This window comes from Mercenaria mercenaria, chromosome 11 (genome assembly GCF_021730395.1).
Source record: "Mercenaria mercenaria strain notata chromosome 11, MADL_Memer_1, whole genome shotgun sequence".
Taxonomy (NCBI): domain Eukaryota; kingdom Metazoa; phylum Mollusca; class Bivalvia; order Venerida; family Veneridae; genus Mercenaria; species Mercenaria mercenaria.
In genome coordinates this window covers 14,713,232-14,729,006 of record NC_069371.1, presented here as the reverse complement: position 1 = coordinate 14,729,006, position 15,775 = coordinate 14,713,232, and the positions used below count along the sequence as shown (strand labels likewise).

The window sequence follows — 15,775 nt, the reverse complement described above, 5'->3', positions numbered from 1 at the left end:
ACTTTGTAAATTCAGAAGCATGTATCATTTGGTGCCAATAGAAAAAGGTAGATTTGAAAACAATGCAAGAGAACAAGGTACTTGTCATATGTGTAACAGTAACATTTTTAGGAGATGATTTTCTTTTTTATTACAAATATATATTTCAATATTGATAGAAAAAAAAAATGTAATATATTTTTTCTATCAACGTAATATTCATCTATATATTTAATATATAAATGAATATTATTTTAAATATCTAAATACTCTCAAATTTTCTGACCTTATGAACAATGGCAATAACGATACTTAAAAACTGGCTGTTTTCTATAAGAAAATTATGTCTGCTTTTAGTTAAATAGTTAGTTCTCATCCTCCACATCATCAGTTGCTTCTGCTACGATTTATCAGGTTTTACATGCCAATCTGATTTTGTTACTATGACTTGTTATTGTTATAATTGTTGTCAGAGGCCCTTATGGGCCTTGACTTGATTAATAAACTGTAAACTGTAAAAAGCAATGAAAACGACAAAATCCGCAGGGACAGATTCCTGGCGGGTGTGCGTTATCACTATCAAATGTAAATTATTTCTAACATTAGAAATAGTGGTAAACTTGACAGTCAGTAAACACAACGGCTGTATTTGTAACAATAACATGTTTATTTTATTATTGAGAAAGGGGGAATCGGGTAGTTAAACCATTAGGCCATTCAATTATTTTGTACTACTTTTAAATCTTGTTGACTGATTTACCATGAAGTTAACTCTGAATTACTAATAAGGACTTAATCGACTTTTCCGATAATGTATTCGTTATCCTTTTCTATTTATACGTTCATTCGCAGGATACTTGCGGGTGAAATAGTTTTGTTTGTTTTTTAAATCGGAGGATCATTTTCTTCGGATTCCAGACGGACAGACAGACGGGGGTCAACCTTAGTCCTCGCCTGTCTCATCTCATCGATATTTTGAAATCGTAAGGTAACATTTCTTCGTTCTGTCATAGAGACTCGACGGTTAATTTCTTGCAAGACATGGTAGGGACCCTGTGTATACATTCAATTTCTAATTCGTATTTTATGATAGTATATGTGTGTAAAGCCAACACCGAACACATGCATGTGAACGATGCTGAAGCATTCATTTAATTATTTAATTAAGTTGGACAGCGAGTCACAAACACTCGAATCCAGCCACCCCAATGGATTAGTACAAACATCGCATGGGGTGACGGTGTTTGGTTCGACATTTAATGACATTATAAACATGACGACTGATCAAAAGAAACAATTTTGTATGCATATTTTTTATTTCATTTACGCCTTTTAAGGACATAGATCGCCTATTGTACTCGCAAGATGGAATACAGTATCACTCGCAAATACGAATTCAGATCAAGTATCAAAATTGGCAAGTCCGCATACAGTAAATGTTTTTTCACCGACTAGATAAAAATTAATTTCATTTAAAAATGCAACAGAAGCGAAACATTTTATTCACATATATTTATTAGAGACCGTACTATAGCTCTTCGCATACTTTGATTTTTCAAACTAAAGTGATTTTTACAAGTGCACCGGTTACGATAAAAATATAAACAACGGACTCTGTCTATGAAACTTTGAAATGAATGAATGACAGTCGATCTTAGTCATAATACTGATTGACAGTGAATGCTAATGACTCCATGCGGTCACACATTAAACCGGAATCCACCTAAAAACCGGAATACACCGGAATACACTTTCCATAACCGGAATACACCTGTATTTTTTAAGTTAAAGGTACTTTTGAAGGGTTTTTGATATAATTCAATCATATATATCATAAATAATTAACATACGAAAGGAAAATAAAATACGTTTACGCAAATGATTTTATACGAGAATGAAGTTCGGCGACCGCGCGGGAAATTTCCATAACCGAAATACACCCGTATTTTATTAATAAATGGTATTTTTGTAGGGTTTATTGCAGAAATCATTCGTTTATAATAATTATAAATAATAAGTTTACAAAAGGAAAATAAAATACTTTAACGCAAAACGATTTTATACGAGATTTGGATTTGGCGAGCGCACGGGAAGTTTCCATAACATAAATGCCCTCGTCCTTTTTTAAAAATTAAATAGTATTCTCTTAAATAAACACTTTTATCATTTTTTGTAAGTTATAGAACCATGGTCAATCAGATTAAATATGAATGAATATTTGAGAGAAGTTTATTAAAAGTTAATTCTGTATACGAGATTATAACTTTACGATCTTACGGAAATGTTTTAAGCTTACGTCGCTATGACTAGATACCGGAATGTTGATTATTAAAATTTATTTAGTTGTTTCTTCAAATAATAAGAAAATAATTTAAGACAAAAAAATATCAATATTCGATTTTAAATGAATCATAAACAAAATACGGGTCCCGACATGAACCGCGCGGATCGGAAAGGGCTTAACATGATAGGAAAGGGCATGTCACATGTTTATTATTGAAACTTATTTGTTTCTTCATATTTCATTTAACAAATAAAAAAGAAAATAAACTATGAATGATTAAATAGCAACATTTGATTTTTAAATGAATTATAGACAAAATACGAGTGGCATAAACCGCGCTGATCGGAAAGGACATAACAATGTTTTAATATTTTATTTTTAACATGATCGGAAAGGGCATGTCACATGTTTATAATTGTAAATTATTTAATTATTTCTTCATATTTCGCATTTCGTTTAACAAATAAAAAAGAAAATTAATTAAGAAAAAATATCAATATTCAATTTTTAAATGAATTATACACAAAACACATGTCACTGATCGGAAAGAACCGGCCGTATGTTTATTATTGGAACTAACTGAATTATTTCTTCATGTTTAATTTGATAATTTAAGAAGAAAATAAATTACGAAAAATCAGTTTTCAAAAGAATTATATTATGTTTAATATATAAATATAAAAACGTTTACTGTGCTTATTTCCAAAGCAAAATTAAGATCCTTTGAATATATGCAGCGTAACAAACACGTGCCTCTGATTAGTCCTGATAGAGTTTGATTGGATTATCACACCTATTGATTATATCAATTAATCAGTATATTTGTAAGCACACATATGCGACATGTGACAAATAATGTCTGACAAGATAAGTGCAGTTAAATATGATAAGCTTTTGTTTAATTTCATACTTGTCGTTATAATTGCAAATTGAAAAATTGAAGAAAAACAGGTACACTCAGTATAATCTTTTATTTTTCATGTACTTTAACGTATCAATACTAATCCAATGTTTTGCTAAAACACCGATGTATTGTAGATTTTAACATTTTCATTCCTCCTTCCTTCTCTCCAGGATGCACTAAGTCTCGATCATAATATCTCGGGTATCGTAGTCGTTTTCCTGTATCAACATAGTCTTCCTTTAAATACTTTTTCAGTGTTTCATTTACAGAATTCCTTATTTTGTTAAAATCAGTTTTATTAATTCCAGTCCACTCCGGAAATTTTGGAAAAGTGTTTTTACGTCGTAACTTTACCAAAATTCAGAAATTACATCGTGAAAAACGTCAACAAACTTATTATTTGGATTGACTGGAATTTACCCGGGAATCGTAAAGATACAAAACATCATGCCGGTAATTTTCCATTCCACGAGCACGTGCGACCTATCGTAATATCTAATTTACATCGCTCGACGTTACTTTTGTTAATCAATACGTACAAAAAAAAACGCGCGTAGTGTATTCATTTTTTAATATTATCGCTTCAAGTTTTCAACACCGCTTAAGAAGTAATACAGTTTGAATTCTATAACGATTTTAATAAGATATCGACAGTAATGTAGGGAAAATTCTATAAAAACGGTCGAATTTTCACATAATTATTTGTAAAACTTCAAACAGCGCGATCTTAATTACTTATTTCTTTCTAAAAGTAAATAATTTTAAATGATACATACTATGGCCATATAAATTCAGACTTTTGACCAGAAAGTACAAAGAACAGAATAAAAAAATCTTAAATAATGAAAAAGCGGCAGCAATTTAAATAAATGGAGTAAAACGATTTTTGGCAAACAGATTTCTGTTAGTGTACGTGACCTCGTGAACGTAAATAGAAATGTGGTTTTAAATAAAGCAATATGATGTCGTTGCGTATTTAAATGCATCTTTGTACATGTATATTTTTGTAAATTAATTATTTATTTTAGATATGATTGATTTCTATCATAAACCCTAAAAATACATTTATTTAAGAAATACGGGTGTACATTAGAGAATTTTAGGGCATGGAAATTCATTTACGAGTACGCAAATTTCCAGTGCCTTCGCCGATTTTCAATCATGTACAAAACGTAATGCGCAAAAGTATTTTAATTTCATTTTGAAAATTAATTATTTCGAGGGTTCATCGCAGTAAGGGCGTATCTACATATAATAACTATATGTAGATACGCCCTTATTGCGTTGAACCCTCGATTTATGATATATATTTTTGAATTCAGTCATAAACCACTTCAAAAATAGCATTTGTTGAAGAAATACGGGTGTATTTCGGTTATGGTAATTTCCCGCGCGGTCGCCGAATTTCAATCTCTTATAAAATCGTTTTGCATGAACGTATTGTATTTTCCTTTGGTATGTTGATTATTTATGATATATATGATTGAATTATATCAAAAAACCTTCAAAAATACCTTTAATTAAAAAAATACAGGTGTATTCCGGTTATGGAAAGTGTATTCCGGTGTATTCCGGTTTTTAGGTGGATTCCGGTTTAATGTGTGACCCACTCCATGTGTTGCAGAAAGGTATTTAGTTTGTAACTGTAATTTCCCATCAATTGAAATCCTGTCAAAACTGGTAAAATAATTACTTATATTTGGACAAAACTCACCGTCTTTGCCGTTCGACAGCTGCAAAAAGGGCAAATATAAAAGATTCTGTGTAAGCAATATTTCACTGGTACTACCAGTTAGTAAGTTCATACTCTAAATAAAACGTCAGAGAAATTTGGGCAGATTTGTACGATTATGACGTTGGCAGCATTAGATTATATTTTTCTTTACACAAAAATTGCCGTTAGGTAACAAAGCGAATACGCCGATAATCCGGAGTTCACCGATTATTGTTCCAGTTCAGTGTAATCCAGCAATTTAACTGCATATCTATTAGCTACTGCTGTTATAGGGAAGTGGTAGAGTGTCTGCTTTAGGTGTGAGAGGTCCTGGGTTCGAGTCCCAGTTAGAGCTTAACTATTTAGATTCTGCTAAAGCATAGTTTTGCTGTTAATAGACTGTTCCAGATGTTCTGACATTTTAGCACACAGTATCATGATCATTATTTAGCAATCCAGATCAAAGTTGAATGTTAAATCAAATGCACCCAATTAGAAAATATTGACTATATTATGTCCCTTTGATGTTTATGCTCTCCATGTTCAAGAAGAGTTACATTTCCTTGATCACAAAATTTTCGTTAACATGAAAATATTAAATGCTCATAACTCCACACTTCTGGTTAAAATAGTGTCTATATTTCTGTTTTTGAGAAATATATGGACATTTGTCTTCATTTCAAAGCTTTTTAACTTCAAACCTATGATTTGAAAATATTAGGTACTATCTCTATATTTATGAAGTATGCATACTAATTACAGAAAACATCATGGATAATTGGTTTACAAATCAATTTGGCGTGATATTCATCAATTTCGTGACTTGGTCGAGTGAATTTTCATGCAATGAGTGTGATCAGTCAACATTTTTTAAACATTACCTGTCAGTTTCATCTATTATATCATCATGTACACATATTTATGTTAGACTTATCGTTTAACTTAAATACACATACAGTGTAAAGCCAAAAAATGAATTTGATGACGATTCTTACCTTTCCCGTGTCATTTTATTGTTTTGATCACTCGCAAGAGGAAGAGGGGGATACAGTCGTTTATAGGGTGTGAGGTGTATTGGGAAAATGTTACCGCTTGTCAAAATACTGCATTCCGATTGGCTGTTGGTAGTGAAACGATATTTCTATTCAACCATCTAAAGATTTGATTCATTAGGCGAATTTATCCGGACAGATAAGTTGTATGAACGATTAAATTAGGTATTTCTGTTTCTTTTTCGTATCGGGTAAATTCATGACATTTTGCTATAATCATTTCTATAATTATGTATAAAGCGTTAACGGCGCTGTTTAAAATCAATATATTTGTAGCGTGGAGTAGACGTAAAGCGATACGTGTCTCAACCTGTCAGGTGTATTGGAAAACCGTTACCGCTTGTCAAAATAATGCATTCCGATCGGCTGTTGGTAGTGAAACGATATTTCTATTCATCCATTGATTCATTAGGCGAATTTATCCGGACTGGTAAGTTGTATGAATAATTTAGTTAATTATTTCTATTGTATTTCGTATCGGGTTTATTAAAGAAATTGTAATCATTATATTAATGCGCTCATAAATCGCGCTATGTAAAATTATCGTATTTGTACGTTATAGTACGGATTTAAGCCTGTCAAAATAGTTTATTCTCTGATCAGTTTTCAGACTTACCGTTGTCATTTGCAGAAGAGAACGCCTGATCCCCGCAAAATTCGTCTGCGCCGGTGAAAGTGTTAACGGTAAAGTTTTCCATGTCACCCGTATGAATTCCAATGGATGACGGCTGTGCACTCTCTTATATACGATTCGCTTTCTGAATTCGCGATGTCATTCGTTAATAATATTGAGCGTCGATTGGTTAAAATTTCGACGTTTTCATTGGTCAAAACGACTTTATTGGAGACGTTTTATTGGTTCGTTTCCCTGACTTCTGATTGGCTATTTCATGTTTAGAAACGAAGGTATTAATCTGTATTCTAAAAGTGTTGGTTCATTTTAGCGTCGGATATCGACGGGTTTACATCCGTTGAGTGCGTAATAGTTTGTCTTTTAATTTCATTTTATAAATAGGTATTCTCGTATAGTTTTAATGACTGGTCAGCAGTACGTAATTATATTATACATTTTCTTTCGAATGGGTTTTATACTAGAGTTTCTTTATAACGCACGCGTATAGCTTTTGTTTTCGTGTTATCTCCCGGCCTAACTAAACTAAAAGGAACCAGCGTGTGAGCCATCTGGTCTAGTCGCGTAATGGCTGTCAAGTATTTGAATAGTAATTTTTCGTTTAACAGAGGTCTAAATTGAGGCTAGTTTTTGTTTAAATTTCACTGTGGATGTATTGTTGACATTTTGGTAGGAAACGTGGGAGAGCAGGTTGTATTCGGTGAAGTCAAGCTCAATTTTAGTATGAGTAGTACTTCCGGGTCACAGAAGTGTGATTTTGATGTCAGTTTACAGTAATGTGACCAGAGAAATCTCTCTTAGACGATACATGACCCCTACTTTTCTCTTCATTTTATATCAGTTTTATCGTAACTCTTTAAAATGAGGTAAGGATTTGTTCTCTGAAATGGGTCTAGCTATGTTTGCTAGCTCTTCGAAAAAAAAGTCAGTTTTATATAGAAGATATAGGGAAAACTATTTAGGCTATTGTGACCTGTAGGTCTGACCCTCGATGTGCGCGAACACGCCCTAGATAAGTATACAAGACATTCCTAAGCATTTTCATAAATACGTCATTAGAATTCAAAATGGCCGCCGCACACGCGCACTTATTATGAATTCTTATATGCAAATGAGCTACTAATTATAGTAACTAGGTCATCCAAGATGGCGCCCGTTTGTTTACAAGCAAAGTGGCCCCTATACTACTTTTTACGATGGCTAATCTGATAGATAGAGTTGAAATACAGATAAAAAGTTGAAGCTGTGACCTTTAAATAGACCAGTGTCAAGGCTTTCGAATTTTACATTTAGATATATAGGTTACGGGAGTCGTGGTAACATTAAAATTAAATTCGAAATACCACCTTTTTTCTATTGAAATTTGAACGATCTTAGAGTATAGTTTTAGTATATAAGTACCAAATTATCAAGGGAAACGGAAAAATACGAACTACAAATCAAAATGACAATTTTTATTTGAAAAATGACCATACCTAGTAAACACCTGACGTCGTACCGACGTTGGTTAGACGTTGGTTTTTGGTCGCGACGTCGGCGACCTGAATCCAACGTCTAACCAACGTCATATCTACGACGTCTAATAGACGTCAGACTTAGACGTCTAGAAGACGTTGGAATTAGGTTTGATAGAAAGTCTGATAAATGCTTTTAGTTATAAAACTAACTGGTATAATTTTGCTAGTATTGTTAAAAGATATTTACTTGTTTTCATAAAGGCCTGGACATGCGGTTATTAATAATAGTTCATTCTCACAACAAACATTATTTTAATTATGTTACAATATCGCATGAGATTGTCTATTTTCGGAGACGGATTTTTTCACGAACTTTAAACTGTTCAAGATAAAAATGCATTCTATACACATGTATAAATTATTCTAAATTCACACAGATCTTCTCTTCTACACATGTTGTCTATTAGTCACGGCATGTTCTAATCTCTGGCCTGGCCTGGCCCGGCCTGGCCTGGCCTGGCCTGGCCCGATGAGCCCAATTTTCGACCGAGCCGGGCCAGGCCAGGCCAGGCCAGGCCATAGATTTCAATTTCGTAAAAGGTGAAAGTGATTTTTATAGCAACTTTAAAATCTGACTTTTGGAATAAGTTTGGATATTTCAGACATTATATAAATACATTTTGAACTCTCACTCTGTAAAATTATACACCTGGGAATAAGCCTGTAGCTAACATAACTATTATGTCTAATTTAAAGGCGATGCCTGATTAATTGTTATGACTATTATCAGGGGATCTTCACCTCAATTGACTCTCGACTGGTGGCTTGGTTTTCCCCAAATTGAATAAGCTAACTAAGTTTATTATTTTGTCTATTGAGGATTATTTAGTATTGTATGAAATTATTGAACTAGCACTCAAGAATATTCCATATGCTTCCGTAAAAAAATCGGTGCCCAAACATAAATAAAAATATAAATATTGAAAACCAAATAAAATATAAACAAATTACATTTCTTTACTGCCAGGTAGTACATGCAGATAAAGTTGTGCTGACTAAACGTTCAGCTACCAATCTCGGGACTGTAAGTTCGAAACCGTGACCTGTTTGACCATTTTCATTATCATTTTTTTTTTAAATTTCCCCTGAAAATTTTGAATGGGGGGAAATTGTCACAAATCGTGATTTATTTTTCATTTTTTGAAGGAATACACAAGTTTTAAACATTCTTTTTACATAAAAGTTATTACCATAAAATGTTTGTAAGAACAAAACCGTATCAAAAAAATTTGACATTATATTGATTTAATGAAAACAATCGGGAATTTAAAAATCAAAACCCATGGGTAAATGTGTGAAAGCCGCAAAAACTTTTCACACGCCACTTTTGTTTTTGGAAACATTTTAAATTTTTTTGTTATTTTGGCCCAATTTGATATTTTGGGGTTTAAAAAATTTGGGTAAAAAAAAGAGTGGAAACCGGGTCAAAAACTAACGGAAAACAAATTTAAATTTTCAAAAAATAATCCCAATCCCCTTTCTAGAATCTGGGATAGTATGGGGGCGGGGAAGCAATATAAAAATTTTTAGTTTGGGTTTCCCTATACTAAAATTTTTTTTAAAATTGTTTTTATATTTGATATAATTTATGGGGAAAAAAAAAACCCTTTAAAAAGTTTTGTAAAAAGGTTCAAGAGAAATTTTTTTAGATTAAATATATCACTTAAAAATTTAAACATAAACACAATGCACTTTATTTTTTTGTGCAAGAAAAAATATCAAAATCTAAAACCCCCAAACACCCTGACAATGATTAGAGGTCCCCCAATGAATATTTTTTTTTTTTACTTTTCCCAAAAATTTAAACATCAGATTAACTAAACCAACACTTTAAAAGTTAAAAACGGGAACAGTTAAAAGGTCGTAAGGATAGTAGGGACAAAATTTTTGTAATTCCCAATTTCCCAAAGAGATGATGCAAATATTCAGTTATATTGCAGCGGGAAAGGGTTATCAAGGGAAATTTCCCCATTAGTTTTAAAACAAGTTTTTAAATTTTGGGGACTTTAAAAAAATTTGATACAGAAAAAAAAAATGGGTATTTATCATTTTTTACCCCATTTTTTTTCCCGTGCAAATCGGTATTTAAAATAAGATGAATAAAGGCTAATTAATGATTCTCTAGGGGACTGGTTTCTCTTTTTGTTTGACTTGCAGAAGGAAAACAACGCGGGTTTTAATATTTTGGGCCTTTTGCTATTGTAATTGTATATTTAGTTTTCATCCCAATTCTTTTTCTCTTGTACAAAAAAAATTGGGCCCGGGCCCTTGGCGGGCCCGGGCCCCGGGCCACCCAAAAAATTGGGCTCATGGGGCCCCCGGCCGGGCCGGGGCCCAGGCCGGGCCCAGGCCGGGCCCAGAGTTTAGAAAATGCCTTTTAGTCACACTTTCGCAAAGAAAAGTTTGCATGGGTTTTTTACACAGTTTTCCCTGAAAATTTGGGAATTTTTTGGGGTTTTAAGATAGAGCAATGTTTTAAACTTTTTCCCAAAAGGGGCGGATCCGCAAACCGGAGTTAAGTTTTTTAAAACTTTTTATTTAAATTTTAAAATTTTATATGATTTATTTTTCCTTTTTTTTTTTAAAAAAATTGACTTTTTTTTGGGTTTGGGTTTTTTAAAAAGGGCATGTTCAAAATCTCGGGCCCTGGCCTGGCCCGGCCCGGCCGGGCCCTGGCCGGGGCCCGATGGCCCAATTTTCGCGGGGGCCGGGGCCAGGCCAGGCCAGGCCAGGCCAGTTTTTTTTTTCATAGAGAAATGAATGGCATGAAATTAATATACAATTACAATAGCAACCCGTATTAACCTCCCTTTAGTTTACTTGCTTTTTTGGTCAAACAAAATGGGGAAACCAGTCCCTGGAAAATTTCATTAATTAGCCACCCAATTCATTTTTTTGAAAAAACAGATTTGCACGGGAAGGGAAAAATGGTGTAACTAAATGATAATTTCCCCTTTTTTTTCGTGATAAAATTTTAAAAGTCAATTTTTAAACTTGTTTTAAAACTAATGGTAATTTCATTATAGTTTCCCTGCTGCAATAAAAACTGAATTTTTGGCATGCATCTTTTTGGGGAAATTTTTGAAAAAATTAAAGGGTTTTTGTGTCCCTACTATCCTTAGCTGCCCTTTAACTGTTCATTTGGGAATTTTAAAAGTTTTTGGTTTAGTTAACTGATTTTCCCAATTTAGGGAAAGGTAATAAAAATAATATTCTTTGGGGGGGGGGACCTTAATCATTTTCAGGGTGTTGGCTTTTAGATTATTGATATTTGTTTTTTTTTTGCACAAAAAAAAAATGATGCATTGTTTTTAATGTTTTTTCCCAAGTGAAAAAATTTAATGCAAAAATTTTGGCTCTTGACCCTTTTTCACAAAAATTTTTTAGGATTTTTTTTCCACATATTTAATATAATATAAAAAAAACTTAAAAAAAATATTCAGTATATGTAAAACCCCCCCCCCCCCCCCCCCCCCCCCCCTACCCCCCCCCCCCCCCCCTTTTAACCAAAAAAAATTTTTTATTTTTGGTTTCCCCCGAAACCATACTACCCCGATTCTTAAAACGGAGATGGGCATTATTTTAAAAATTAAAAGTTGTTGTCCTTTAAGTATTGAAGGTGCCCTCTTTATTTTACCCCCTTTTTTGAAACCCGGGAAAATATCAAAATTGCCCAAAAAAAAACAGGGAATTAAAGTTTCCAAAGGGACCGGGGCCCGTAGTGATAAAGTTCTGCGACTTTCCCCCAATGTTCCCATGGGTTCGTTTTCAATTCGGGTTGGGTTTTTTTTTAAAATAAATAAAAAGCCCATTTTTTTGGGATACGGGTTTTGGGTTTTTAACCAACATTTTAGGGTAAAAAAATTTTTGTAGAAAGAATGTCAAATATTGTGTTTTTTCTTTCCCAAAAAATGAAAAATTTAAATCCGATAAGTAAAAATTTTTCCTGATTCTAAGTTTACAGAGGAAATTTAAAAAAAAAATGAAAATTTAAAAATGGTCAAAAAAGGTTTCCCCGGTTTCGAACTTACAGCCCCCGAGTTTGATGGGCTGAACTTTTTTGTTACCCAAAAACTTTATTTTGCTTTTACGCCCTGGCAGTAAAGAAAATGTAACTTTTTTTAAAATTTTATTTGGTTTTCAATTTTTAAATTTTTTTTATTTAGTTTGGGCCCCGTTTTTTTTTTACGGAAGAAATAGGGAAATATTCTTGAGTGCTATTTTCTTAATTTAGCAATCTAAATAATTAAATGAAAAAATTAATAAACTTAGTTAGCTTATTAAATTTTGGGGGAAAAACCAAGCCCCATTTTCAAGAGTCAATTGAGGTAAAAGATCCCCTGAAAATTTGGTATAACTTATTAACAGGATCGCCTTTAAATTGATAATATTTTATGTTAGCTACAGGCTTTTTCCCCAGGGGTAAAATTTTTACAGAGTGAGAGTTAAAAAATGTATTTTATAATGTCTAAAATTATCCAAACTTATTCCCAAAAAAGCCGATTTTAAGTTTTTTTAAAAAATCACTTTCCCCTTTTTAACAAAAATTGAAATCTATGGCCTGGTCATCGGAAAAAAAATTGGGGGCTATGGGGCCCAAAGGCCAGGCCGGGCCCAGGATTAGCCCCAGGGCCCTTTTTTAAAAAAGCAATTTTTTTAAATTTCCTTTTTTAAAAGTTATAAAAATATTTTTTTCATGGGAATTTTAAAAAATATTCATTTTTGTTTGGCAGAAATTAATTATGTCTTAGTAATACACAAAGTATTTTTGTTTTATGTTAAATATGAAATGTCAAATTTTATACATTTCAGGGAAATGTTGGCGGAGTTGAAGAATCATGCAAAAATGAAAAAATTGGGAAAGTTTAAATTTAAACTGATTTATTTTTTGGGGCTTATTGATTAGACTTAGTCGCCGTAATATGAAATAAAGATGAAAAAAATCCATGTGTTTTTAAATTTTTTTGGGACTGCAAATTACTTTGGGAAAAATTTGGTCAGTTTTTGGGTTGAAAAGTGGTTAGATTTAGGTTGGAAAATGGTCGGATTGGGGGCCGTTTTCCCCAAACGTCAGGATCCGAGTCAAAAAAGGGGTTTGAAAAACCCAAACCAAATCCAACTTTAATCCGACGTCGGGGCCCGGGCCGTCTATACGACGTCAAACCGACGTCAAATCCCCTATGGGAAACAAGAAAATTTTTTACCCAACTATTTCCCAAGGGACACCCATTTTTAACCGTCATCCATTGTCTTACTTTCCCCTTCACATTTTAATAAAATATTAAAAAAAAAAAAAAAAAAACCGAAAAAATATTGATAATTATTCGGAGCGAAGGATATAAAAAATATTTCGGCAAATTATGGTTGTTTTAGAAATAGTTAAATGAAAAGTGCTCGAATTACTTTCTTTCAAGATAAAAAAATTTTAAAATTTTGCGCGGTTTAACTAAAAACGTAACTTTAATGAGTCAGGGAAGTCATTTTCAGGCAACAATTTTTTGTTGCGTTTCTGCGGTAATTTATTCATAATTATTTCAGCATTTTTTTAAACCTTAAGCATCAGCTCGGGACAAGCTTAATGTTTTTTTTCGAAGAATAAATTTTAAAAAACACGTTTAGTTTGTCGAAAACGTTGTCGTAAATGTCACGTTAACTTCCGGTTGGTCATGCCCCCAAAACCCAAATTTTAAAAGTAACCAAACCTCCACAATGAAAAAACCAAAAAACAAAGTAAATAACATTTTATGAAGGATGATGGATTTAAATTATTTCATCTATGTCATGGGGGAAAGATTTTAAAAATCATAACCCTGAAACTTTTTTTAAAAAATGAAATTATTTTTTTTTTTTTGGGTTGTTCATGCGAAATGAAAAACAGAATAGAATCGGAAAATCCAGGAACGCGCTAACGATTCAGGGTTTAATTTAGCAGACAGAAGTATTTTATGTGGGCCCCCTCATTTGAACTTCTTACTTGTCTGCGGGTTTTTCCCGTGTTTTTCCCGATCCCGGGAAAAAAAAAACCTCGCCCTTACCCCCCGGGGTTAAAAATAACTCGCGACTATGAAAAAAGAAAAACAACCCTTAAAAATTTTTTTCTTCTATTAGTAAAGTATGAAAAAAAAAAGGAAAAATTCACTATTTGAAAATTAAAGCGGTTTTGAGGAAAATGGGGCAGAGTCTTTTTCTTATTTAGTTTTGTTTCATAGGCAGTTTACCTCCTCAAAAAAAATTCACCTTTTATAAAAACAAAAAAAATTAAAGAAATTTCATGGTAGTGGAAAACTGCTGGAAAATTTGGGTTTAAAGTGAAAACACTTAATTAATTATTTTTTAGTTGTTCCATTGTTTTCAAACAAAAACTTACGGAGCGGTGTTATCCCTACGTTTTTTGCCGTGGTCACGTCCTTTATAAGGTTGGTAGAAATCGTGTCTGTTATACATGTATTTAGTCTCAACTGTTTTGTTCTCATTGAAGCCATGTCCTTTTTGGGTTTATCATCAACATCTTAACTTTCATCCACTACAAACACGGTGGGTTTCATGCTTTGTGCCCGTCATTGTTTTTTTTAAAAGTGAAAATTAGTATCTTTCTTAAAGCACGAGCCCCTTTCAAAATTTTTACTGTTCTGCGTTATAGTTTTCCTTTTACATTTAAATTTGGGAATATGACCCAGATTTCTGTTAAATGGGGGTGAAAATTTCAACGGGTGGAAAAAGTAAATGTATCAAAAAATTCATTTTTAAAACATATTTTATGTCAATATAAACATTTTACACTGGGCCGGCTATTTTAAAATTTTAAAAAAGTTTGTGTGTTTTCCAAAAGGGTTTTGTTTGTTAAAACTTAATAAAATTCCCGTGCGAATGCCCCTAAAAAATGAAAATTTTAAAGATACATTTGGGTTTTGGGCCCTTTTGGCCCACTGTTTACTGTTCCCGGCCGATTATTGCCCCATGGGCGAGCAACAGCAAAGTATGATTATAAAGGGAATTTGACCCGGGTTAACCCAAAATTGGCATACGAAAACATCGTGAAAATGTTTATAAGTATATTTTTTTAAAAAATTAAAAAGGTCGGGCAGAACATACAAATTTTTAAAAAATGTAAAGGTTTGTTTAAAAAAAGTAAATCTATGCATCAGACATTTCTGAAAAAATAAAAAACAAGACGTTATTCGTTTTTATATGGGAAAAACGTAAAATTTAAAAATTTTGAAGCTTTTTTTTGGGGAAATCTGTATTGTGTGGGGGTTTTTTTTTTCCAGAAAAGGGAAAATATATCGAAAAAAAGTTATTTTCCATTTTTAGACTTCGTTCCGCCCCATTTTTTAAAAAACAATGTAGCCAAAAAAATTATCCGGTTTTTAAAATTTTTTCGGTTTCCCTATTTATATAAATTTATTTGTACCCCCCCCCCCCCGGGGCTTACTTTTAGATTTTTGTAAAAAAGATCCCCAAAAATTCAAGCGGTTTTGAAAGGATTATTCGACATGGGAAGCATTAAAGTTTTTCTTTCCCAAAAAATAAAGTACAAATGCTCACGCATGATGAACTGCGTCCATTGCATGTTACCCGGATAAGTGACGTTTTACCTATGATTTCCGGTTTATCAAATAACTGTGCAGAATAATAACCAAACCCCCTTTTTTATCCCTTTTATTTATTTATGACAAACAGGAAATTTTAACTGG

General features: G+C 32.7%; 1 protein-coding gene across 1 annotated transcript in view; it reads right to left on the bottom strand.

The window, feature by feature from the left end:
- LOC123532667 (protein white-like) overlaps positions 1-14,552 on the bottom strand; it is a 54,444-nt gene extending 39,892 nt beyond the window's left edge. The window contains exon 1 of the mRNA XM_045314190.2: positions 14,449-14,552. Within this exon, the coding sequence (XP_045170125.2) occupies positions 14,449-14,525 (77 nt within the window). The 5' untranslated portion in view covers positions 14,526-14,552. The remainder of the gene's footprint in view (positions 1-14,448) is intronic.
- Positions 14,553-15,775: the final 1,223 nt, after the last annotated feature.